General features: G+C 46.5%; 1 protein-coding gene across 1 annotated transcript in view; it reads left to right on the top strand.

Annotated features, from left to right (window-relative positions):
* Window positions 1-27973, top strand: part of LOC139761119 (uncharacterized) — a 105894-nt gene that overhangs the window by 27682 nt on the left and 50239 nt on the right. The window contains exons 3-4 of the mRNA XM_071685050.1: window positions 257-467; window positions 2121-2302. Of these exons, the coding sequence (XP_071541151.1) occupies window positions 257-467; window positions 2121-2302 (393 nt within the window). The remainder of the gene's footprint in view (window positions 1-256; window positions 468-2120; window positions 2303-27973) is intronic.

The raw sequence follows: 27973 nt of genomic DNA, 5'->3' as shown, positions 1-27973 counted from the left end.
AGCTTAGTGCTTGAGCGGTTGCCATCTAGATCCTTCAAAAATCGTTTAAACAAATATTTCATGAATTCGGATATGCTGAGAAAAACGCTAGAAATAAAATGTATGAACGACAGCGTTAACGGGGACATTAAAAGGTTAATGTGCAGCAGCGCGGAGTCAGTGCTAGCTTTAAAAAATGCTGAATGAAAATATATTTTCTAAAGTTAAACTCCCTTGTCTTTACTAACCTAACCCTCGGGTGTTCTCCACCGTGTAGGTTGTGTCGGAGGAGCGACCAGACGAGGGCGAGGTCTCGGACGAGATGAGCGAGAGGCTACAACAGGTGGAGAAGCAGGTGCAGCAGCAAGTTGAACAGCAGCAGCAACAGCAGCACCAAGTGGCGCTGGCTGCTCGCGCCCTTCTCAACTCGTTGGCACGGCCGCAGCCCACACCACCTCTCCTTCCGTTCCCGAACCTCCCTCCTGAGAGTAAGTATTGTCTACCTGTATCTGCTTCTCATCTCTTTCTAGCAGCAACACCCTAACAAATCTAAGGGTTTTCTATGCATTAGAATACAATGTCTTTTATATCTCTTTGCGAAAAGGTAACCTGTCGAAATCTTTGAACGTCTAAGACACGGTACAGACGATAGGTCGGACAGAGAAAGCTGTGGGGTTTGGCTGAGTAGCAAGTCTTGTCTGAGGAAAGACGAAAACCTTGAGATCTAGCTCAGGTCTGGCGAGTCCTGTGGTTGAGGGTCAAGATGCTGTGATGCTGCAGGTCGCCATTAACCACCTTATTCTAACACTGGAGGTTACAGTGGCGAGGGTGAGAGAGATGGTGACGAGATGCGAGGGAAGTTGGGTGAGAGATAGAGATAAAGGCGAAGTGTTGGACGGGGTAATGCGGAGAAGGAAATAGGTGAAAATAGGGATAATGATGGGAGGGAGGAATCTAACAGTGGGTTCATAAGAGGCGGAGAGAGTGTGTGGGTCGCTGTAGTACAGGACTCCATTACTAGAGGTATGACCAGCACAGGGGAGGCCACTGGCTAGCGGGATAACCCGGACAGGTCAAAGAACACAGTGAGGAAGATGCACATGGGCTGTACACCATGTCACCTAAATGTTAGTGAGGCTATGGTGGTCTGCAAGAGCCCACTCCCTGTTGTGGGTTGCAGGAGCCCTGTCTCTTAAGGACTGATGCATGGCAGTTGAAGTAAGACAAATCGAGGGGTTGTGATTGTTGTTGACGGGCTGGATGTCGAGAGTCACTATCCCTGGACGAGCAGAGGAAATGTGACGATAAAGAAAGGAAACCACTTCACATAAACTATGCCCTCCTGAGGCGATGCCAGCTTCTAGCCAGTGTCTCCCGTGGTGGGTCCAGAGCTTAAGTGGTAACGCTGCCTCTCAGGATATGTGCTATATTAAATATTTCCGTAATGAAGCTATTTGTCTCCTCTCATTTTTTTCTTTACTCATTATCTTCAACACTGTATAACGGCAGTCTGCCTATACGCACCCTAGGTGTTCATCCTCCCCTCTGCCCTGGTCATTGAATAGGTACCTGATTTAGGCGTGTGTGTGTACACACACATGAATAAAGACATGATCCTTACTCACAAGGGTAAGAGACGGGGCAACACGAGTGTTAGAACAGTCCCTGTAAGACACTGTTAATCATACACGCCCACTCCCTTACACCTATAGTCACAAACCTGCCCTAGATATACACATCCACATGCATGCACCCTACACAGCAAGACACACGTTCAGGGTTTACTTCACAATTTGGACAAATCACTGTCGTCCAGACGCAGTTCCTGTCCCCGAAATTTAAGTTCCTTAAGCCGTTCCAGGTGTGTAGAGGAGCCAGTCATCACTGACTGGTCCTGGCTGGGTTACATCATAGGTTTGAAATGTTTAGTAGCATATAACCCGTCATTTAATAACACACCTGCTTAGATGGTGTGTAGGGCGCTCTTATTCTCCTTGTCTCTTGTTTTCTGTCGTCCCAGACTCTTTCCCTTGTGTTGCAGTCGTCCCAGACATGTAACTAATAATGGTTATCACACTGATAGATTCATCATTTTGCCATACGATCAAAAGCCTTTACAATGAATAAATCTATTTCCACAGAATTGGTGGACAGCCAGAACGTGTTGGCTCGAGCCCTGGCCTCTGCTGCGCCGCGAAAGCCCAGAGGAGAGAAAAAGCCTATCCCCGACACGCTGAAGGACGAGAAGTACTTCGAACGACGCAAGAGAAATAACTTAGCCGCCAAGAAGTCGCGTGATGCCAGGAAGATGCGAGAGGATCAGGTCAGTGTCGGAGGTCGTCTTGGGTGTACATGGGCGAGGATATATTTCTTTATAGCGACCGACATGGCCCCTAATCAAGGCCATTTCGGGTGAAATGAAAAAAAAGCAATTAATCATGGCTACGCTAAGGTTTGTACACTATTTGAGGTAGAGAGCTTGTATGAAGAGGGGAAGACGAGAGGAGGGGGAGAGTTCCATAGCTTAGATGTTCAATGGGGAGGAGGAAGAGACATCCTCGAGTGGTCGCTCTCCACGCCAATCTGTGAGGAGAGAGACTGCCACACACGTGCCACGGGTCTAGAACTTGGCGGGTGGGGACGCATACAGACGGGTCGCTGGCTAAATATCCAAAATGTTACCTACAGAACAAAGACGTCAGTAGCGCCGAGGCGTAAGGGAAGGTAGAAGGGAGGCGAGGCCAGGAGGACTTAGACGGGAGGCTTCTGATCCCAATCTAGTTAGAAAGGTAGAGGATGAGCCGCCGCCCCAGACGTGCGAGTGATATTGAAGGCTTGGACGACTATGACTCCTGTAGGTATGAAACTGTTCATCGCAAGAACTATAATTGCGTCACATGTACAACACAACCAGCTTTTGGGAAGCCGTCTTGATGTCAATCATGTGGGGGTTTTCCAGGACAGTAGAAGATAATGGTAATGCACAGTATGTCTATCATTACAGGCTTAAATTGTGGTGGTTTTTGAAATTCAACAGAGGGAAATAAATGATTGAAATGCAAGGAAAAATTTCGTTTCACCACTATCATATATCGCCAGGTTACTGCTTTCCCGCTCCGAAATGCTGCATAGGTCCGAAGTGAGAGAGAATTTGATCACTGCGAGAAACAAAGTGTAAAAGGGAAGAGGGAAGGAAAAGAGAGTTGAAGTACATAGTGGAACTGGCATAAGACTGAATAGCGTTAAGTAAATAATCTATAGAGGGAAGAGAGTAGATGATGGGACAAAACCCTGAGGAATGTCACTGTAGACAGGATAGGAGGAGGAAGTTGCTCCATTGACGACGACTGAGATGAGAGAGAGAGAGAGAGAGAGAGAGAGAGAGAGAGAGAGAGAGAGAGAGAGAGAGAGCGGAAAGAAAAGATGTTTAGAAAGCAAAAGCTTGTCACACCGTCAATTGTTTTAAAATGTCGAGAGTTCCGGCAAAAGTTTCGCCGAAATCCCTAAGACAGGAGGACCAGAGGCGAGTGACGCGGGAGACTAGACCACCAGTTGACGTAACTCCACGACATCCATACTGGTGATCTGAAAGAAGGGCATGTATTCAGAGTTTGAGAAAGTGAGAGTCTACGAGTGAGAGTTTGGAGACTGCAAATTGAGAGCAATGGGGCAATAATTAGAGAGGTTAGACCGGTCTCCTTTCTTAGGGATGGGATGCACCAAGGCGTGCTTTCATGTGCAAAGGAGTCTGGATTTTTAAAAGCGAAATAAGCGAGCAAGGATTGGCGCTGCTTAGAGGCAATCTTTTGGAACGCCAGGAGCTATGCCATCTGAGCCATACGCCTCGTTCACCTGGATCAGGGAGATTGATTTGTGCCAGTGTCCCCGGTAGATATATTGTGCACCCCATGTTCATCCTGTGAGCGATAGCGCAAAGGGATTACAGAGGTCGCAAAGGGTGTAGCAGACTGGAGTAGGATATAGGAAATGGCATAGGTTGACAAGGATGAGATGGGTGCATAGGGTTGGAATCTGATTCGTCCAAAGCTGATTTAGAGGGGGGAAAATGGGAGCTCCAAAGAGCGGCTTCATCAGATAGACTTGACTGTAGTTTGATGAAGTCGAGAAAGAAGAGGAAAAATTAAACTGTAAAAGTTGTGTTTTTTGGTTATGGAACAAAATGATTCGTCAGTTGAAGTCGTCTTCATCTTCACACTTTCCTTTTAAGTAATGTGGCTCAACTCTTCGAGGAACAGATTTTGATCCATTCCGAAATAGGAATGGACGTCCCTGATCAGAAATTATAGAAACAAGATTGTTGGAGAGAGGATCGTGAGGGGGTTGTAGGTGGTGTACGTCTGTGTAGTGGGAGGGTTCGGAGGTAGAGAGAGAGGCCAAGCGTGCTGGCAGAGTGGTCGTGACGGTCGGGAACTCTGGCAAGGAGCGTTGATGAGAAGTCCTATGCTTCACCAGGAGGGGAGGTCCTCTGACGTCTGGGTGTACATGGGTATGGATTAGATCAGTGGAGAAGGCTTTCTCTGAAGTCTGGGTGTACATTAGAGCGGATTAGGGTAAGGATTGTATCAGTAGAGCAGTTCTGAACACCTTCACTTGCCTGTATGTGTAGTTTCTCTTGACACCTGATATATATAACTTCATTGATTGCATGACTGTAATAATCAGTTGCATCCTTGATCGTGTAATCATTATACTGTGGTGGTACTGTGATCTTTGATAGAGAATTGGGCTGAAGGACAGGCCAAGCCTAGGCGGCCTGACGTCACTTGACTGTGTGTTTTGTCCTCAGGTTGCGATGCGCGCCTCCTACCTGGAGAAGGAGAACTCCATCCTGCGTGCCCAGGTGGCCACCCTGAGGGAAGAGGCCTCCTCCCTCAGGCAACTCATCCTCCAGAAGAAGGCCAGGCGCCATTAACCCTCATCCTAACTCCATGTTTTCCAGCCACGAAGCTTCCCCTTTGGGGGTCTCATTCCCCAGCAACTAGACAACACAGTGTCTTAAGATTGTGATGTAGGGAAACATGAGAGGCTATGGTCTTGCTTGCTCACCAGCTTGATGTATCCATTGCTCGACCGGAGTGACGAGGTTCATCTATTGGGGAGGAGTGGGCGGCTACAAACCCTCGTATAAAAAGAGAAAAATGAAAAAAGATTAAAAAAAAAATTGTAAATGTCCGTCCAGACAGACGCGTGCAATATTGACCATGACGTCAAGTGGTACTGTCCCAAGGCAGTGCTCCGGGCTAGCTGGTCAATATCTCGAGCATCCAGAAGCTGGACGACGTAAATTCCAAGCACACTCGCAACAGTGCAGCCAGCAACTAGTGCTGAGGTCTGCCGGCGCTGGTACCCGACCGGAACTTTGATCTATCAGCGTTTTGCTACATCTGCTTGAGAGCAGATGTACCGATGCCTGCTGGCTGGCCGCGCACTCCTCCCACTCGACAATACTAACACTAGCATTAAGGTTCTGTGATATGGAGGACTTCTACCATCACTACTGGCGGAGGAGGCGAAAGGCAGATGATGTATCGCACTACTGGAAGCCTCCCTTTGTCTTAGTCTTTGTAGAAGTCTGTCTGTAAATTTTATACCGAGATGAAAGTATATTTTGTGTTTCTTGGAAACGTACCTTATGATAAGCGATAATTTTAATCTAATGTATTAAGTTCTAGTTTTTAAATTAACTTAAGTCCGTCTATTTTAATGTATTAACTTTATTTTTAGCTAGGGAGATGCTCGATTTGTAGCCCCCCATGATACTCTTAGACACTGGCTGCCTAGGATGATGCTCCAGTTGTAACCCCCATTGCACTCTTGGACACTGACTGGCTAGGAAGATGCTCAAGTTCTATCTCCCATGACACTTTTGGACACTGGTTGGCTAGGAGGATGCTATATTTGTAACTCCCATGGTACTCTTGGACACTGGTTGGCTAGGAAGAAGATCTAGTTGGTACTCTTGGACACTGGCTGGCTAGGAAGAAGCTCCGGTTGTAGTAATGACACTCTTGGACACTGGCTGGCTAGGAAGAAGATCTAGTTGGTACTCTTGGACACTGGCTGGCTAGGAAGATGCTTGAGTATCATGGGTGTTACAACTAGGGGAAACTGGCTGGCTAGGAGGGTGCTCCAGTTGTAACCCCCATTGCGCTCTTGGACACTGGCTGGCTAGGGAAATACTTCAGTTGTATTCTCCGTGATACTCTGGACACTGGCTGGCTAGGAAGATGCTCCAGTTGGAGTTACCATGGTACTCTTGGACACTAGGTGGCTACGGAGATGCTCAAGTTGTAGTCACCATGGTACTCTTGCATACCATCTGGCGAGGAAGATGCTCAAGTTCTATCTCCCATGGTACTTTTGGACTGGCTGGCTAGGAAGATGCCCCGATTATACCTCCCATGGTACTCTTGAACACTGGCTGGCTAGGAAGATTGTTGCTTTATATCCCATGGTACTCTTGGACACTGGCTAGGAATATGATCCAGTTGTAACTCCCATGATATTCTTGAACACTGGCTGGCTAGGAAGATGCTCCAATTGAAACTCCTATGGTGCTCTTGGATACTGGCTGGCTAGGATGATTCAGTTGTAGTCCTCATGGTACTCTTGGACACTGTCCGGACAGAATAATACTTCAGTTGTAGTTCCCATGGTACTTTTAGACACTGACTGGCAATGGAGATGCTCCAGTTGTAACCCCCCATCGTACTCTTGGACAGTGGCTGGCTAGAGAGATGCTCCAATGTAACTCCCATGATATTCTTGGACACTGGCTGGCTAGGAAGATGCTCCAGTTGAAACTCGTGGTGCTCTTGGACGCTGGTTGGCTAGGGAGATGTTGCAATTCCAGTAATACTCTTGGACACTGTCTGGCTAGGATGATGCTTCAGTTGTGGTCCCCATGGTACTCTTCGACACTGACTAGCTAGGAAGTTGCTTCATTTGTAGTCCCCATGTTACTTTCGAACACTGACTGGCTAGGATGATGCTTCGGTTGTAGTCCTCATGGTACTCTTGGACACTGACTAGCTAGGGAGATGCTCCATTTTTAACTCCTATGGTACTCTTGGACACTTTGTGGCTAGGAAGATGCTCCAGTTGAAACTCCCATGGTGCTCTTGGATACTGTCTGGCTTGGAGGATGCTCCTGTTGTAGTTTCAAGTGTACTCTTCGACACTAGCTGGCTAGGGAGATGCTCCAGTCATAATTCCCATGGTACTCTTGGACACTGGCTGGCTAGGGGGATGCTCTATTTGTAGTTCTTTGTCCTCTTGGATACTGGTTGCTACGGTGATGTTCCAGACGTAATTCCCATGGTACTCTTGGACTGGCTGGCTATGGGGATGCTCCACTTGTAACCCCCATTGTATTACTGGACACTGGCTGACTAGGGAGATGCTCCAGTTCTATTTCCCATAGTATTCTTTGAAACTGGCTGGCGAGGAAGATGCTCAGGTTCTATCTCCCATGGTACTTTTGGACTGGCTTGCTAGGAAGATGCTCTAGTTGTACCTCCCATGGTGCTCTTGGACACTGGCTGGCTAGGAAGATGCTCCAGTTGCAATTTCCATGGTACTCTTAGTACTCTTAGACACTAGCTGGCTAGGAAGATACTCCAGTTGTAGTCCCCATAGTACTCTTGCACAGGCTAGTTAGGAAGACGCTCCAGCTGTAATCATGGACACTGGCAAACTAGGAAATGCTCCATTTGAAAGTCCCATGGTGCTCTTGGCTACTGGCTGGCTTGGAAGATCCCCTTGTAGTCGCCACTGGACTCTTAAACACCAGCTGGCTAGGGAGATGCTCAGTCGTAATTCCCATGGTACTCTTGGACACTAGATGGCTAGGGGTGCTCAAATTGTAGCCCTATTGTATTCTTGGACACTGTCTGTTTAGGAAGATGCTCCAGTTGTAACCCCCCATTGTACTCTTTGACACTGGCTGGCTAGGAAACTGCTCCATTTGAAACTCCCATGGTGCTCTTTTCTACTGGCTAGCTAGGAGGATGCTCCAGTTGTAGTCCCCATGGTACTCTTGGAGACTGGCTAGCTAGGGAGACTCTCCAGTTATAACTCCAATTATATTATTGGACACTGGCTGGCTAGGAAGATGCTCCAGTTGTAACTTCTATGGTGCTCTTGGATACTGGCTGGCTAGGATGATTCCGTTGTAGTCCTCATGGTACTCTTGGACACAGTCCGGACAGAATGATGCCCAAGTTGTAGTTCCCATGGTACTTTTGGACACTGACTGGCTATGGAGATGCTCCAGTTACAATTTCCATGGTACTCTTAGACACTAGCTGGCTTGGAAGATGCTCCAGTTGTAGTCCCCATAGTACTCTTGCACAGGCTAGTTAGGAAGACGCTCCAGCTGTAATCATGGACACTGGCAGACTAGGAAATGCTCCATTTGAAAGTCCCATGGTGCTCTTGGCTACTGGCTGGCTTGGAAGATCCCCTTGTAGTCGCCACTGGACTCTTAAACACCAGCTGGCTAGGGAGATGCTCGTCGTAATTCCCATGGTACTTTTGGACACTAGATGGCTAGGGGTGCTCAAATTGTAGCCCTATTGTATTCTTGGACACTGTCTGTTTAGGAAGATGCTCCAGTTGTAACCCCCCATTGTACTCTGACACTGGCTGGCTAGGAAAATGCTCCATTTGAAACTCCCATGGTGCTCTTTTCTACTGGCTGGCTAGGAAGATGCTCCAATTGTACTCTCCATGGTAATCATGGACACTGGCTGGCTAGGGAGATACTCCAGTTGTAACTTCCATGATACTCTTGGATGCTGGCTAGCTAGGAAGATGCTCCAGTTGTAACTCCCATGGTGGTCTTCGACATTGGCTGGCTAGGGAGGTGCTCCCTTTGTAGTTCTCGTGCTACTCTTGGACTGGTTGGCCAGATGCTTCAGCTGTAACTCTCATGCTACTTGGACACTGGCTGGCTCGGAATATGCTCCAGTTGCAATTCCCATGGTACTCTTGGACACTGTCTGGCTAGGATGATGCTTCAGTTGTAGTCCCCATGGTACCCTTGGACATTGACTGGCTAAGAAGGTGCTCTAATTGTAACTCCCATGGTAATCTTGGACACTGGCTAGCTAGGAAGATGCTCCAGTTGCAATTCCCATGGTACTCTCGGACATTCGCTGGCTACGAACATGCTCCAGTTGTAGTCGTCATGGTACTCTTGGACACTGGTTGGCTACAGAGATGCTCCAGTTGTAACCCCCACTTTAGTAAAATCTCGGAGACTGGCTAGCTAGGGAGACGCTCCAGTTGTAACTCCCATAATATTCTTGGGCACTGGCTGGCTAGGAAGATGCTCCAGTTGTAGTCCACATGATACTTTTGGACACTGACTGGCTTGGGTGTTGCTCCATTTTTAACTCCCATGGTACTCTTGGACACTAGCTGGCTAGGGAGATGTTTCAGTTGCAGTTCCCATGACACTCTTGGACACTGTCTGGCTAGGATGATGCTTCAGTTGTGGTCCCCATGGTACTCTTGGACACTTGACTAGCTAGGAAGTTGCTTCATTTGTAGTCCCCACGTTACTTTCGAACACTGACTGGCTAGGATGATGCTTCAGTTGTATTCCTCATGGTACTCTTGGACACTGACTAGCCAAGGAAATGCTCCAGTTGAAACTCCCATGGTGCTCTTGGATACTGGCTGGCTTGGAAGATGCTCCTGTTGTAGTCTCCAGTGTACTCTTAGACACTAGCTGGCTAGGGAGATGCTCCAGTCATAATTCCCATGGTACTCTTGGACACTGGCTGGCTAGGGGGATGCTCCATTTGTAGTTTTGTCCTCTTGGGTACTGGTTGCTACGGTGATGTTCCAGACGTAATTCCCATGGTACTTTTGGACTGGCTGGCTATGGCGATGCCCCAGTTGTAACACCCATTGCATTGCTGGACACTGGCTGACTAGCGAGATGCTCCAGTTGTAACTCCCATGATACTCTTGGACACTGCGTGGCTAGGAAGATGCTGGTTGGAGTGATGATCTAATATTAGCCCCCATAATGCTCGTGGACAGTGGCTGAACCTTGGACGATGGAAGTCTCGGACACAGGCTGACGCTCGAAAATGAATTTTGATAATGGATCAGCTCTTGGACATGGGTTAAATCTTGAGCATGGGCTGACTTTTGAGCAAAGACTAGCTCTGTCGTATGCTAACTCTGACAAATCATAACTTTCACTCGGGCCGACTCTTTTTGACCTCGGCTGACTCTTGGATATATGGCAACATTTGGACTAGGCGTCACTCTTTGGCACAGATTTACTCGTTGACTTGAGCCAATACTTCGATACTTACTGACTTTTGGACACTTGAGTTTTGGACAGTGACTGAATCTTGGACTATTTCCTGGGCACAGGCTGGTTCATGGACACGAGACAAATCTTGATCACAAGTTGATGCTTGGGTTTGAATTAATTCTGGTATAGATCAGCCACTAAACACGAGCCGAACCTTGGACTTAAGTTAACTCTTGGACGTAGATCTTGTCTTTGACGTAGGCTGACTCTTAGAGTGGACAGACTCATACGGCACAAGCTGACACTTGTACACAGAGTCGCTCCTTAGCACGGGCTCTCATGAATCCGGGCTGACACTTGGCTTCGGTCAGACTCTTGTACACCGGGTGACTCCTAGACATATGGTAACATATGGACACAGGATGATATTTGGCCACGGTCATCGACCTCGGCTATCACTCTGAACCTTGAACACAGGATGACTTTCTGACAGAGGCCGACTTTTGGACAGAGGACAATTGTTGAACACAAGTTTAACGCTTGTCCAAATTGATTTGTGTTAATCAGTTCCTAGACATTGGCTAAACCTTCGACTCGAGCTGGCTCTTGGTCATGGGATAAATTTTAAGCACAAGTTATCGCTTGGTTAAGAATTCAGTTTGATGTGGATCAGCCTGTGGACATGGGCTAAACTTTGGACACAAGTAAATTCTTGGGAACAGACTTGTTCTTTGACAGGGAAAATTTCATGGGTACAGGCTGACTTTGTAAACAGGGTGACTCTCTGACGCTGACCGACTTTGATACACGCTGACTAATTCGCACAAGTTAATGTTTTAGTTCAGACTGATCTTGAAATGGCTCAGCCCCTGAACAAAGGTTACACCTTGGACACAGGATCACTCATGGACACATTGACTTTTGGACACTGGCTGGCTCTTGGAGGTATTCTGACTCTTGGACACGAGCTGACTAGGAGACATATGATGGCATTTGGACACAAGCTACCTCATGGACATTCTCATAAGCAAAGGGTAAATTGTGGACACGTGCTGACTCTTGGACACTGGTAGACTCTTAAAACAGAACCTGACTCTGATAGAAGCTGAATTTTGATTTAGAATACATCTTGAATTCTCTGTACGGAATACATCTTGAACTCGGTACAAGCAGCTTGGAGTCCAATTTTTTTTCTGTCGATCTGGACATTTGATCAACCATGGACAGAGGTTAACCTGTCAGCATAGATTTGCGCTTTGACATACTTATACTTGGTAAACTCTCTGTAAAGAGGCTGACTTTGGGACACTGATCGATTCTCTCGCACAATGTTAACTCTTTGGTTCTGATAAATTTTGAAATGTTTCGACCCTTGGGGGGGCTGAACTTGTAAGACAAAGGCAGACTTCTGGACAAACTATAAATCTTCAGCACAGGTTAACACTTGGGTTTGAATTAATTTTCATGTGGATCAGCTTCTGGAAATGGGTTAAACCTTGGACACAGGCAAATCCTTTGAAAGTGATTCATTATTTGATCTAGGATAATACTTGGACACGTACGATCTCCTGAACACAAGTCGACTCTTGGACACGTACTGACATCTGGACGGAGGATAAAATGTTGAACACAAGTTCACGCTTGGGTTTGAATTTGATATACATAAGCCTCAGGACCTGGGCCAAACCTTGGATACAAGTTAACTTTTGGGCGTTTATTCATTCTTTGACGCGGATCAACTTTCGGACACGGGCAGACTTTCACAGAAGTTAACGTTTTAGTTTGAATTTTTTCAAAATGGCTCAGTCCTTAGTCTTGGGCTAAACCTTGTGCACATGATGACTCTTGGATACTGGCTGACATTTGGACAGAGGCTGACCTCGAGGTAAAGGCTATCATTTGAACACAGGCTGACTCTTGACACAAGCTAATTCTCAGACCGAGGCTGATTTTTGGAAAAGGTATTTCTTGGACAGAAGTTAACTCTTGGGTTTGGATTGATTCTTCATTTGGATCAGCCCTTGAAACTGGCTAAACCTTGGTCACGGGCTAACTCTTGAACATTTTCTCTGACGTAGACTAATTCCGACTCGAACACAAATTGACTCTTGGAAACTGGCCGATTCTTGGTACACACACTCTTGGAAGCAGGCTGACCAGGGGATGAATCTTGAACAAATGTTAACTCTTCGCTTGAATTTTGATATTCATCTCTTGGACAGATAACTCTGCCACCGTCTGACTCGTAGACACACTCGCTTTTTAGAATACCTGATTACTTTGAAAGAAAGGTTGACTTTTCGACAGAGGATTAATCTTGAACCACAAGTTAAGGCTTTGGTTGGAGTAATTTTGATATGGATCACCACCTGGACATTAGCTAAACCTTGGACACGTGCTGACTCTTGAACATGGGATGATTCGTGGGCATTGATTGAATCTTTGACAAGGTGTGACTCTTGGACACAGACTGACTGTCTTACCTAGGCTGACCTTCACGAGTTAACGCTGTAGTTCGGATTAATTTTGAAATGTCTCAGACCCTGGACATGAGCTAAACCTTGTGCACAGGATGTTTCTTGGAAACACTGGCTGACTCTTGGAAAGAGGCTGAACCAGAGACGTGTGCTATTGTCTGGACCACATCCTGACTCTTGGTACACAACTGAATCTTGCATACAGGTTGATTTTGGACAAATGAATCTTGAGCACATATTAATGCTTCATTTTGGTTTGGTTAGACCTTTGGACGTGGGCCGACTCGTTCGTGCAGAACGAGTCCTTAACACTTGCTAATGCTTAGTTTCAACTGATTTTCTACATAGATCGGCTTTTGTATGGGGGTTAAATCTCTGACGTAGGTTAACTGTTGGGCATAGGTTAACTATTTCACAAAGGTTATCACGTAGACACGGGTTACTTTAAAACAGGTTGACTCTTTGGATAAAGAAGAATTCTTGAACAAAAGTTAACGCTTTGGTTCGATTTAATTTTGAGATCACCTCCTGGATATGGGCTAAAACTTGGACATGGGTTGATCCTTAGACTTTAAATATGACTCTTTGACTCGGGCTGATTTCTTGAACACTGGCTAATTCTCATAAACGGATGACTTTTGGACATTGAATGACTCTTGGACACAGTCCTTCTTATAAACTGATGACTCTTGGACATTGGATGACGCTTGGACACAATCCTTCTTTTGAACATATCAATCTCGTGACACAAGCTTGACTTTTGGACACAGGATAGATCTTTGAAGTAGACGCCTGGTGTCGTTGCATCAATTCTTATACGGCTTAGCTTCTGGACTTGGGATATACCTTGGACACAAGCTGAATCTTGGACACAGACTGACTCTGATAGATGAATCTTGAACACTTTTTTTACCTCTAAGTTCGAATTAAATTTCAACATCGATCAGCTCTTGGACACAGGCTGACTTTTGGACACTGGATGAATTCTAGATCCACGTCAGCTTACAGAGTCTTAATAGATATTGATAGATCAAGTCTTGGGCTTAGCCTAACTCCTGGACACAGGCTAACACTTAGCAAATGCTGACTATTATACACTGACTGACTTCTGGACACAGGCTGACTCTCGTACAGAGGATAAATCTTGAACACAACGTCATGGTTCGAGTCTTTGATATAGATCCGTTCCTGGACACTGACTAAACCTTCAACATGGGCTGCCTCTTCAGTGCGTATTCACTTCGACATAGGCTTGTGTTTGGACTGATACTGACTCAGACACGGGATGACACTTGGAAACAGGGTGAATTTTGGTACACAGGATGACTTTTGGAGGCTATGAATTTTCTAACAAATGTTGATACTTCGGTTCGAATTCAATTTGATATGGAACAGCTGTTGTACTGGGACTAATTCTTGGACAGTTTTTTTCTAACAGGATAATTCTAGGAAAATGGATATCGAGGACACGGTTTGACTCTTGGACATAGGTTGACTATTAGACACTTGCTGACTTTTGAACAGGCTAAACCTTCAACACGAGTTAACGTTTAGGTTCGAACTGATATTATGGATCAACTTCAGGGCATGAGCTAAATCTTAGACATGGGATAGGCTTTGGACCCGGGCCGACTTTTGGACATTGGATGAATCTTAAACAAATGACACCACTTCATATTAGTTTCGATATAAATCACTGGACACGGGCTGACTTCTAGACAAGGGCTGACTCCTTAGCACTGGCTGAATCTAGTAGTGTTAACGCTACAGTTCGGATTAACTTTGATACAGATCAGCTCTTGGACACAAGTTCCCATTGTTACAAGTCTACTTTTAGTCGAGTTGAATCTTCAACATGTGTTGACGCTTCTGTTCGAATAGCCTTTATATGGATCAGTCCCTGGACATGGAAACATACATGGGCTAAATCTTGTACCCAGGCTAACTCTTGGACACAGACTGACTCTCGGATACAGAAAGGGCAAGATGGGACAAATTAACTGGTGGACACTAGTGTCTCCTGCAGACTGATTCATTCTTATATTCTTGAGGTGGACGGACACGAGAGAGTGGCAGGAAACCCCCGCATGACCTTGCTACAGCAGTGTTGCACTACCTTCCTCACGCCTGGTGGCTGGGGGCGACGGCAGCATCTTGGTGCTTTTAGCCAAGGCCACACATCCAGGCCAAGGGTTGCAGCTAAGCCACAGAACTGATGCTTTCAGCTTTTGTGTTTTGGCCTTTGAGCTGGAAGGTCCTTCAGCTGTTGGGCAGTGTCGGGAGCCTAGTCTTTGGTGGTGTTATGGCGAAGTAACAAATGCATCTCCCTAGCCCAGTTTGCCGTAATAATAATAATAGTTTTAACTGATCACATTAATGACAATCAAAAGCAGATGATTACCACATATATCATCTTTAAACTTCAGATAATAACATTGATTCACTGACGCCGCAGTCACATGGGGGTCACGTCCTCCGCCCTCCCGAGTTTTTTTGCCATGACCAGTTCTACTGGCTTTTGTGATGCACCAGGTGTGGCTTGTTGCACCGGGGACTGGCGACCACACCAGGACGGGAGAGGTGACGCTTCGGCACCATTACTATTAGATAAGTGGGTGTAGGGATGGGTTTGGGGGGGAGAAGGAACCATTCCCTGTCCATCTCTTGAGTGTTCTGCTCTCGGGGGGTGAATCCCGTCTTGGAGTTAGTAAGTGGGAACAGTGTGAACGCCTGTCGTAGGTTGGTAGGGCCAGTTTATGAATAAATGAAAAGAGGGGTTAAGTGTTGGTGCCTTGCAGTGTTTATCATGAATTAGAGAAGGCCATGAGAGGAGCGAGGCACGTTGGAACAAAGGGGCGACGACTGTGTTCCTCTGTGCCTCGACCGACTGAGAGGGTTCCAGGAAGCCAGAAATGACGGGACGACGGAGAGAAACGTGAACTGCAGAGTGAGGAAGAGAAATAGAGCAGGACTCCCAGTGAGACAGAGACGGAGCGGCGGACATGAGGCCGAAGGATAGGAGATGCAACGAGGAGGGAGGAAGCCACAAGGAGACGGGAGCGGACAGGGTGCTGCGCGAGACGGTCACTTCACTTTTCCGCTACACACCAGAATTTTGCTCAAGGAGTGTTCAACTTTGTACCTCATAGATTTAAGGTTTAGTTCGGTCCAAGCGAGGGCTCTAAGAGAAATTATAATGAAGTTTTCCCGGGAGGAGTTGGAGGCCATACTCCGGGACAAGTTTCTTATTTTTATATCCTTCAGTGCATAAGACACGTGACATGTTTGTTTGTGCTGTGTGGTGATGCACCGGGACACAGAGACGGACCACTACACCCTTGCTGTCATGGGTGTAGTGGACGTCTCTCTGGCTTTGATATATATAATACAGTACATTTGTAACGAGTGTTTGATTGCCCTTGGTGAAGGCTAACACCATCATCCACCGACATGACTTGACAGTAACTAGTTCAATAAAATCGTCTTGCTATCTAATCAGTTTACGAAATGCACTAAAGCACGAAGAGATTGTGCAACTCTAATTACATGATAAAAGAACAATCATGCTTTCAAAGACAAGTTCATAAACTAACGTTTATGTTTATCAAAGTTGATTAGAAATGAAATAAGGAATACAGTGTGTTGCATGACCTTCCCCGCTAGTCATACAGGCGACACACGAGCATCACAAAGATCTCGAGTGTTGTGCAAAGTTGTGTTGGCCAGATTAAACATTCTGTGAAATTAGTTTTTACGTGTACTTGTGTTGCAAACACTGAGGGGAAACCTGACCAGCACAAAAGTCACGGTCGGTCGGGTAAATCTCTTCATGAAAACTGTGTCTTTCTATTAGCAAGGAGAGACCACTGGAGCTGCCATCAGTGAGGCTGACGGGAGAATATCCTTCGATTTTCGGTCTCTCCTCCAACACCACCCGGAAGCCTTGAGGATGTGCGACCCTGTGGTGACATGGCCGAAGAGTGTATACCTCGGAGATGTTATACAATTACCACGGTTTCCCTCTAGCCATCAATCCTTCAAGCAAACTTTCCCCAACATAATGCATGCACCCACACCTTGCAGAGGCCTCGGGATCGCGTCCCTTGGATACTAGGGTGTCCGTCGCTATTCTGTGTTTTCTAAGGTCGTGATCAGTAGGGAGGGAGGGCCTGAGAGGTTTCGTTACGTGCGACTTTTTAATACCTTTGGCATGCCTGGATACCGAAGTCTTCGTGTTAATGTCTCGATGCTGGCTACTAGTTACACCTCTAGGGATTGGCGTACGAAGAAGGCACTTACCTGCGGCACTTCCTGGTGGTGGTGCCGCAGGAGGGCGGGGAAGGGGCGGGGTTTGCCTGGGGATCTGCTGGAGCTGGCAGCGTGGGAGGCTGCTGCAGCTGTCAGTGCGACTCTTGCAGTGGTGGTGAGAGCCACGGACCCGCTACCCTCGGCACCACTCAACACGTGAGTACTACCGCCAGGCGAGCCTTCCCTCAGGCGGCGGGGTTCCACCTACGGCTCGGGTTGGCATACGGAGGGAGCCTCCCTCAGAAGAGATGTTTCTCTTAGTACAAGGTGTTTGATTAGCTCGCCTAAACCTATGGGTGACAGAGAAGTCCGAGAGATACAACCGTGCGTTCCTACAGTTTTGGAAGCGGCAGACCGAGTCCTACTGCGGGCAGTTGTCTCCCAACATAAAGTTGTTAGTCTTGCTAATTCGGTCTATATGAGCTATTGTAAACTCGTACCGGATGAACTCGCTCGAAAAAGCAATCGTCTTTTTCAAAAGACAAAATCCTCTTTCTGGTGACATCAACAGGACAACCAGTAGTGAGCCAGGGAGGCGACTCTGTGCTGGACGTAAACAGCAAAATCGATATATATGTCGCGGGTTGTGTCCGTTGTCTTGTGAGAAACAAAACAAATATATGTTGACCTGTGATGTGGTGACCTGCTGAATGATACTTTTCTTTTTTGTTAACGTTAACTGAACAGATTGATTCGCCTTGTCTTAAACAATGCGCGTGACCTCCTGTATTGGTGGTGATGCCGTCATGATCATCATAATGTTTTCGAAGAATAAGTTGTCATATATTACGGGAGTGAGTGGTACCCTCCACTTCCTGGGGCAGGTAATACAGTGCACAGTGCTGCTGGCCTGGCATGAACTGACGATGCTGCTTTCGTCTTGTGTGTGGGTGATGAGGGAGAGGCTGCCATGACCCTGGGTGGGGGAGGAGGAGGCTGTCATGACCCTGGGTGGTGAGGAGGAGGCTGTCATGACCCTGGGTGGTGAGGAGGAGGCTGTCATGACCCTGGGTGGTGAGGAGGAGGCTGTCATGACCCTGACTGCTGGTGGAGGAGGAGCTGCAGCAGTGCCAACATACATGGAACTGGTACATTCTACAAGTCATCCCAAACCTCCTTATTAAGTCTTGCCCCGAACTGGGTCACCCATGACGCTCCCTCCCTCTCTCGCTCTTTTTTTTTTTTTTTTTTTATATAGCTGAGACGGCACGGGCAGCAGAGGCACTAATCAAGGCCATCCCATTAACGCTTATATATACACTCTAGCCTGAGCCAGGTGCCCATTTTGTCGACCAACCTCTAGGGATTGATGAACAGCTGGGTTGACTGTGGACAGACTGCCGCAACCAGGATTCGAATCTATGCGCTTGACTCTGGACGTCCCGTGAATGCTGACCTGTCATTATGTCTGCTAAATGAGTCACGTTATATATATATCTGATAATCTGATAAACTAACTGTTCTTTAAGTCTACCACTTCCTCGACAACAGTGAGTGTGAGACATGATGGGTCCATGACTGTCTCCTTTATCATTATCCTGACGTGCGACTCTGGCGATAGGATGTGGCTGATATCGACTGTCCCAGTATCATACTTCGCTCACAAGGTTCCCTCGGCTTGTATCTTTGTGGATGGGTCTTCGTAGGAGGAGGCCTTCCAGCGTGAACCTTGCTCATGACGTTGCATTTACTGGGGTTGAATTTCACGAGCCATGTACCAGACCAACTTTGGAGGTTGTCAAGTTCCCTTTGTTGGCTGACGTAACCCTCTTTTTTTTTTTTTTTTTCTACGTGTGTGTGTGTGTGTGAGAGGAGAGGGGGGGGGGGAGGTGGACGGACGAGGGAGGGGTTATGCCAGTTTTTTCTTTTTCTGAAGTTATGGTCAGAAAGATGGAGCAATGATCAACAAGACTTGAGTAATGATGGAGTAATGATAAGACATGAGTAATGATCAACAAGGCTTGAGTAATGATGGAGTAATGATGGAGTGATGATCAAGACTTGAGTAATGATCAACAAGACTTGAGTAATGGATTAATAGTCGAGGCATCAGCGCGAGAAATCCGATGTTAAACTTCTTGATAGCGACGGTACGATCCATGGTCAAGATGGCTGGACCTTCGTCTTGAAAGGGTCGTGTCAGATGTCATGCCACTGTATCCAAGGGTCGTAACCGTCGTAAATGGTAGTCGTACTTTTCGTCCTTAAGGCGTGAATAATCATGTTTGGGGGAGGGAGAGGCCTCACAACTTTCGATGGTCGTACCGTCGTGCTCAAGGGTCGTACTGACATCCTTTAGACGTAAAGATCCATAGAAGTTTATAACATGTCGTATGTAAACGAGTACATTTTTTGTATTGACGACCGACATCAACTGGGAAAGCTTCAGCTCCACCTGGCCCGTGACGCACCTGGTTTGTACGCTGGATGTCGGCGCAGTCGCTAATCGTAACTACCAATTCGGTGCGTTAGGCAGTGACGTCAGCTGGACTTAGAGGATGTCTTGCTGCAACAGACGTGACTATGTAGTCCAGTTACCATCAGCACGGCGGATAATTATAAATAATTCAATGTCTTTCTAGACAGTCGTGGATCTAACTTTATCGCTACTCTTGTGTTCAAAATGTTCTTAACTGTTAATGAACAGTGTCAGCATCTTCAACCTTGTGCTGTGTGTGTGTGTCTGTCTGTCTGTCCCCGTTCCTGTCAGTTGTACGGCTCTGTAATGGATAGTTAAGGTAAGGTTCATACTCTGTCCCAACACTTGACTTTCATTTACCTCAGCTGGGTTTAATATTCCTCGGGTCAAAAGGTCAATAGTCAAGGTCGCGGAGTCAAATGAGTAGAAGTGGAAGTGGGTTCCATCACTTTGCGGGTGATAAAGGCGAAGTTCACACTGTCATGTAATGTGGTGGTCACCTGTCTGAACCTCTTTGAAAACTCGTTATTAACACCGTAAATTATACACTTTTGGCCCAGTTTATGTGACACAGGCCGCCCGGTGAACGTTGTGTATAGAAACTAGGGAAACTTTTCACAATACATTGGACACGTTCATAGTGAAGAGAATTTGTGGAATTGTGTGTTACAGACGCTGTGGACTTTGTGATTTGCTGTCAGGTTCATAATTCGTTCTATGAATAGATTACATACTTAACAGAGCACCACTCGTAACCCTGGTGCCTTCATAATTCGTTTTATAAATGAATTATACACTTAACAAAGCACCACTTGTAACCCTGGTGCTGTAGCTTGAAGACACATTACGAATTAATCGTACAAGAAATTCTTGGTGTGTTGAAATGGTAAAGAAAACGAGATTTAAAGGTATTGGTTAAAGATATTAACGATCATATAGTATTAAGATACTTTGTCATACGAGTTACTCTCGCTGGCAGAGCAGCATATGAGTAAGACATGACTGGTCGTTCAGGGTTCGTGACCCGCTAGATGACACCCCCATCCGCCCACCACACACACACATAAAAGTGCACAAACAGAAGCAAAGATAAGAAGAACCTTTCGTATCATAAGAATGGTGAATAAGTGGAACAAATTGACAGTGTGGTTAATGCATCATAGAGATGATAAAAAAAAGAATTGTCTAAGAATGTTTAAGATGTGTGGCCTCACAAATGTATAGCTCCCTCCCCGGACAGTACAAATGAGTAAATGTTACACACACACACACACACACACACACACACATGGGACCTGTCAGCTGATCTGAGGCAAGAGCTCATAATATGAATGATTATTAATATGAGAAAATCTCCCGAGAGGTTCAGACGAGTGACCACCCCATGACGTTACTATGTGAACTTCGACGTTATCATCGAGGTGGTCATCCACTTCCAGTTGTACCTACCTGACCCCATAACCTTGAACTTTGACCTTTTGACCCGAGAAATATGGCACGGCTGAGCAGCAGGTGGCAACCTTCCCCCCCCCCCCCCCATCTCGCCCTGCCAGGGAGGTACTCTCGCTTAGGTAGCAGTGGACCAGCACATTAGTGGCTGTCGAGTTCCACTCTCTGGCTCAGGCTGCTGCCTTTTCTAAGTGTCTCCAGAAAATGTGGATTCCTGGTATTCCATCCACAGAGACACGCACACAAATACACTTCATTTCACACACAAGACATGTAACTCGCATGACTCTTCGTAACTCTGAATTTCTCTGCGGTGAGCACTACGTGCTATCCCTTATCAAATCGGAAAAAAATCTAAAAGTAATTCACTAAGAGGTGGCGGCCCCACGAGTGTAGAACCCTCCTCCCATACTGTAGGTAATTATCGAGATGTAATGTCACACATGGATGAGGAAATCAGAGTGGGTGGAATGGCTCTCTTAATTAGGGACAGTAAATGTTAATGGATTCCAAGAATGCACAATGGAGGGAGCAACTGTGTGAGGGATCTGCATAACCGGACTTGATTTCTGGCAATCCCTCAAAAAGATTTTCAATGAACCAGAGCAAATGTGAGAGGAAGATACTGGAGGAATGACCGGAGTGATACACAAAGCAGCAGGGGTACATTCGCTCTCTCGAGATGTTCTTATAATGAAGGAATTCCGTTATTGTGAGGAGGTTCATGGCGGAGGTCCAGCATAGAAAACAAAGTTTGTTTTCTATGCTGAGAGGTTAGAGGCCAGAAGCGTGTTCACCATGGAAGACCAAAGAGTATAGGGTGACTTGATCACAGCCCTCAAGTTCATAAGCCAGTTTGATGTCAACAGTGGATAGAGAAGCTGCAGCGATAGGACATAAAGAGGTCATCTCATGACATCAGTCGAGAAAGTGTCAAAAGAAATTGACTTTTGTATTTAGTGGATGGATGGAAGATGGTGTGATGCAACTTTGAAAGCTGACGGGAAACGAAAGTTTAAGAAAGTTGTGCAATAGTATAGAAAGTTTGTAAAGATATGGGGCCCAGCGGGCGTAGGACTCCCGCCCTGTACTATACAAATGGGTAATTACAGTCATCCACCTTCACACGGAGACTTGACAATACGGAGAGAGAAATGCGCCACAACTTGACCATGTTGAAACACCCAGCAGAACCCCAGTACCTTGACGGTGTAGCAGAACCCTAGTGCCTGACGGTGTAGCAGTGGGTGATGGGACGTTTGTACCCAGGTCTGAACTACCGCATGCCGGGGGAGCGGCCCATTGTTTACTATGTTATCTACTGTGTGGTGCCTGTCGCACTCCTTACTCCACCGTCCTCACTATCTTGACGATATCTGCCGCGATAACCCACATAGTGGTCTGTCCTCTGGGGTGGCGTGGTGCGATAACCCATATGATGGTCTGTCCTCTGGGGCGGCGTGGTGCGATAACCTATGTGTTGGCCGAGGACCAGCTGGCTCCCAGACCCCACCAGATCTTTACGGTTATGATGCAGTGTACAACCTCGCTGGACGGGCGTCCCACCACTGGACATCCTTCCTTTATATATATATATATATATATATATTATGAACACCAGTCTTGGACGTCACCTTGTACGTCACAACCGTCTCTGGCATCCATGCATTCATATTCACATTATTCATGGACAACATCGCTCAACAAGTGTATACCTACTACTTGGACGCTCGTCTCTGCCTCACCACCCGCGCCAGTCTTCCTCCTAACTTATCCTGAGGTCCTCTCCCCCATGTCCTCTACCACCAGCATGGCCACCCACCCACCTACCACCCTAACTTCTCATAACCCTTTTACCATGAACGTCTGCTGGTGAGTAAATTAGTGTAAGATGTGTATATGTACGTGACGAAGGGAGAGAGACCTGCCATACTCATGTGAAATATACACAGAAAAATTGCTTCTACAAAGGGAGCAGAAAGTCAGTCTGGGACCCTGCTTGGTGACGGGGGACAATATATGATTCTTTAAACATCACTTTAATCTTGGGTAACGACGAAGTGATGGTCGAGGCTGATGGCTGGACAGTTAGGGTGAAGTTAATGGATGAAAGAGAATGAATGTGTGCAGTGAGCTAGAGGATGGATTACCTCAGTAGATGCACTTAACGAGTACTTAATATATGTTTGTTCTGCAACTATTAAGTGAAAATAATGAATGGGATAATGAATCAAGGTAATGGTGAAAGTAGTACTGTATATATGGACTGATAAGGACTCGTATCATGTATGTGTGAAGAAGTTTAAAACTCCGTTGCTAAGGAAGAGAATTAGACATGCATACTTTCCCTCTAATGACAGACACGATACGGAAGACTTTAAGGAGAACAAATGACACATGTATGCACTCATACATACGTATACACACACACACACGCACGAGAGTGAAAGCTGACACATGTATAATTAATTTCTATACATCTACCTTTCTTCATGGCGGCGGAAGTTTTTTTGCATTTTACAGTACTGTTTAATCCTAAAGTCAAGCAGCGGAAGGAGTGGCAGGGACCACTGTTGTCGGGCCATAGACTTCTGGCCACAGATCTTGGGCCACACACTTTACCTCCGGCACAACACACGTTCTCACCAGCTTCGGCTACACCTTCTCATCCCTCCGTTCCTCCGAGCCTCCCCGAACGTGAGGCCTGGAGCTGCTTTATGGAGGTAGAAAGTTATAGGAGGAGAATTAGAGGTTAATTTCCATCGTAACAATTACTGGTAATGATGCTAATGGGTGGCATGGGGTCGTTCTTGTAGTGGTCTATTCTCTGCCACATTCCTGGATGATCTATCGTGACTCCCTCCTGTGGTTGTCGCTCCCTCTTTGTCGAGCACACACGCCACTCGTCCTCTGCCACCTGTCATCACCCTTCACTAGTGTGTTATTCATTATTTCAGATGCTTAAGTTATTGTTACTCCCTCACTCTACACTGAGGTTGTCCGTACTAATGTTTTTCACATTTTCTGTTTCCTCACGTTCCCACAGATGGGACGGGCCGTCTCCAGTTCTTCCCCTTACAGTTCTTCTCCACTTTCACAGTCCTCCCCCCACCCACAGTCCTTCCCAGTTCTCTCTCACAATCCTTACCGACTCCCGGATCCCTCCCACAGTCCTTACCGACTCCCGGATCCCTCCCACAGTCCTTCCCGACTCCCAGCTCCCACCCACAGTCATTTCCGACTCCCAGTTCCCTCACACAGCTCTACCTCTCCATTGCCCATATATCCTATCATAGTTCATCACCTCCGCTGGCTATGTTTACTTCAATAGTTTGACAACCATCAGCCAGAGACGCTGTTTGCTGAAACTTGTCATTCTTCCTTCGTCTCTGGCTCGCTTCCTCTCACAGATTAAAAAAAAAAAAAAGGCATTGATAAAAAGATCCCTGGCCACACAAAAGAATTCAAACAGTAACAGACCCCCTGGTCCATTCGAGGCCTATTTGTGATAGTGGAAGAGACATGGATATTATACATCAGTGTGGTTAGAGAAGAAACAAGTATATATTAAAGGTAGAAAAACATTATATACTTTTCATGTAGAAAAGTATCTACCAACACAAAAGGCAACAGCCTGGCTACATACTGTCTTTACCTTCTGACAGCCATAGGTGCGTTAATTTTGCTTTCACACTTCGTTATTCGTCTCGCATCTCCAGTCTTAATATTTATTGAAGATTCCGCTTCAGAGACGGAGTCTGTGTTTATTCCACCACCAACACGCATGTTGCACGTCTCGTGGATCTTAAATGTCCAGACGTTGACGTGATACGTTTTCCCACCTACCATCATTTTCCTGTTTCTTAATTCAGACGAGATGAATCTGGTGATGCTTCTATATCTGCTGAAAAGAGGGTATTGCTATGGGGATGGAGGCATTGATCCCAGCTTCATTCAACTCGTGATTCAGTCGTTCCTATTCAGAGGCGAATCGGGCGAGGCAGCTGACAGATCAGGTCTGGAAAACCACCTATTCTGCCTCGCATTCAGTTCTCGTCTCCGCTCGATATCATCTCAGATATCATAGTGAAGTGATGCGTCCCTTTCTCCACTGGAAGTGTGGCAACCTAATAGGTCTCTCTGGTCTTCAGCTAAAACTATCTCAGACCCGACGACACTAATAGTCGTCTCTCCTGATGACAAACTTGACTAATTTTGGTTCTCTTTTTCTCCTCTGTCGCCACAGTCGACGACTTCGAAACACGAGTGAGGACTAAGCTCCCTCACCGGCACCTGTGTATGCTCGTCTTTTCCTCTTCTGTTTGAAAGGTAAAAGTTATCTTGGAAACAGCAGTGGTACATCATGTCCTCCTCAAAAGAAAAAAGGGGGAGGGGAGACCGTTCCAGGTCCCCCTCCCAGCTATTGTTTTGTTGCTCTGACTTTACCTTTCCGAAGTCGTCTTCCATTCCCTTCTCCATCTTGAACCTCAAAGTATTTTCTCTGGTCATCCGTGTGGCTTTTCGCGGTGCGAAACCTTCATTCAATATCCTTCCCAGTCTTATCAAATATCTGGTCACTCTCTCTGAGAGATTTGGGGAAAGGAGAGGGGAGGATCGTGTGTTGTAACCCATGATACATCTAAAACTGTTGACCGGACGTAGGGTACTGGGGTCTGATCTCTAAGCTACTTTCTTATGACTATCCTCCCCGCGTCCACTATTGTTTTCTCGCGCGTAGCTTCCTCTCTGACCGGTCTGTTTCCGTGTGTGTTGAGAGATCAGCCTTTCCCTTCATTCCTTGTCAACAACGATGTATCTCCTACACTCGCCTTCCTGTTTTTGTTTTCTTTCGTAAAAAGGAAAGATACCGTTTTTGATTCTCTTTTCTTTAGACCTTTCCAAAAATCAGCATCTTTTTTTTATCCTAGTCTGTAAGCTTTATAGGTCAGGTCAAAGCCCATTGGTGTCGCGTGTGATAAGTATGAATCCAATCTGACCCACAGCGGATCGCAGTGGAGATGCATTTGTCGAGGGTGAAGCGATGGTGCGTTTCTCGAGGGTGAAGTGGTGTTTTCAAGAGTGAGGTGAACTTTGGTTTATAAAGGGTGGAGTGCAGATGCTTCTGGTGGTTCCTCGATGCCTCTAGTGATTCTTTCCCCCATTATGAACATTATGACGAGTGGCAGTATGGAGACCCACTGTATTGCTTGCATATGTTTACATTTCTTATCATCAACGATCTCCTTTCTTGAAAAGATAAGCAAATGTACTCAGACCCTGACCTCTCAACTCCTCCACTTTCTTGATGTCCGCTACATCTTCTCTTGCTCAATCTAGGCCTCGTGTCGTCACAAATGTGTTTATAAACCTCAGATCTCGACATGAGCTGGCAGTGGAGCTGACGTGACCCAGTTAGGTCTAATGCCTCTAGATTTCACTTTCTTCCCAATTCTTTTTTTTTTCTATTTATAAAACTCGCAACTTTTCTGTTCCCTTTTATGACTTAGAACAAAAATAACATGCTAAGAAGTCCCACAACTTCTAATGAACTTTGGAGATCCCACTTTACCAAAAGCTATGTCTGTCTCTAAGAAAGTGGGAGTCATGTCGAGGTGCCGAAACCTTTTCTCTTTCGAATAGTTGCTCCAGTTCCACAGGAACTGATTCGTCTCTGTATAGGAAACTTTCACATCCAGGGAGGATCTAGATCTACATAGTTATCTAAGAGTCGAGGTTAGTGCCATCCAACTTCATAAGTCTTTCAATTTGACCTCAAGACTTGAGCCATTCGCCCTGCTCCCCAGTATTGTTTCTTTCCCCTTTCTTCTATAGGTATCATTCTGGTTTCTACTGTGTAGCCATTGGGAACTCGAGGATGAGCTACTGTAATGTTTGCTTCTTTCCCTACAGGGAGAAACTTTAGCACTATTTGCTTTCTAAAATATGTTCCCAAACATTTACAACCAACCCTTTTTTAATATCAAGTTTTCCACTTCTTCCCTGATCGTGGGTCATACCCACAATGTATTTGGTCTCTGAACTATCTTTCACACCTGAGGGCGTTACAGATTTTTACGGGTGGCGGTTATGACTTGACTTTGGCGGCCTGAATATAGTCCAATTTTTTTATATTGTCTCTACTTAGAAGAGGAATTTCTTGGTGAATGGAGCCTAATAAAACACACACACATATATGAACCTTAGTTTGAAGGTGTACCCTAATAGTTCGTTCATAATATATTATTTCTGTAGTGTACAGTCTGGTGGACGTAAGGTCACCTGCCAGGGGTGAGGGATGTGTCAGGAGCGAGGGAGTTGTTGGTGTGTCCGCCCAGCTCGTCCACCACCACCACCAGGCCAGCACGGGAGTGGACCAGGTGCTGCAGGCGTCGTCCTCAGTAACCCTGAGATACTGGTTCGAGCCCCACTTCACGTTTCCTTAGCTGTAACATTACCACCTCCAGTACGAGCACGACGGTACGACCCTGAAGCAAGACGGTACGTTCCTTGAGCCCGACGGTACGGCCCCGAAGCAAGACGGTACGTTCCTTGAGCCCGACGGTACGGCCCCGAAGCAAGACGGTACGTTCCTTGAGCCCGACGGTACGACCCTGGAGCAAGACGGTACGTACCTTGAGCACGACGGTACGACCTTGAAACAAGACGGTACGTTCCTTGAGCCCGACGGTACGGCCCTGAAGCAAGACGGTACGTACCTTGAGCACGATGGTACGGCCCTGAAGCACGACATTTGAGTTTCATTGCCTTGCCTTTGACCTGATCTTTAAGAAGCAGGTCAAAGGCCAGGCCATCGTGCTCAAAGGTCACACATCGTCGTGCTCAGTGGTCGTATGGTAGTTTCAAGGGTCGTACCCAAGCTCTGAAGGGTCGCACGGTAGTGCTCAAGGGTCGTACCGTAGCGCTCAAAGGTTGGTAATGTAGTGCTTAAGGGCCGCCTTGTAGTTCTGAAGGTTCGTAACGTAGTGCTTAAGGGTCGCATCGTGGTGCTGAAGGGTCTTGACGTATGTGCTCAAGGTCGTCGTA

This window comes from Panulirus ornatus, chromosome 3 (genome assembly GCF_036320965.1).
Source record: "Panulirus ornatus isolate Po-2019 chromosome 3, ASM3632096v1, whole genome shotgun sequence".
Classification (NCBI taxonomy): Eukaryota; Metazoa; Arthropoda; class Malacostraca; order Decapoda; family Palinuridae; genus Panulirus; species Panulirus ornatus.
This window is presented reverse-complemented; position numbering and strand designations above follow the sequence as displayed.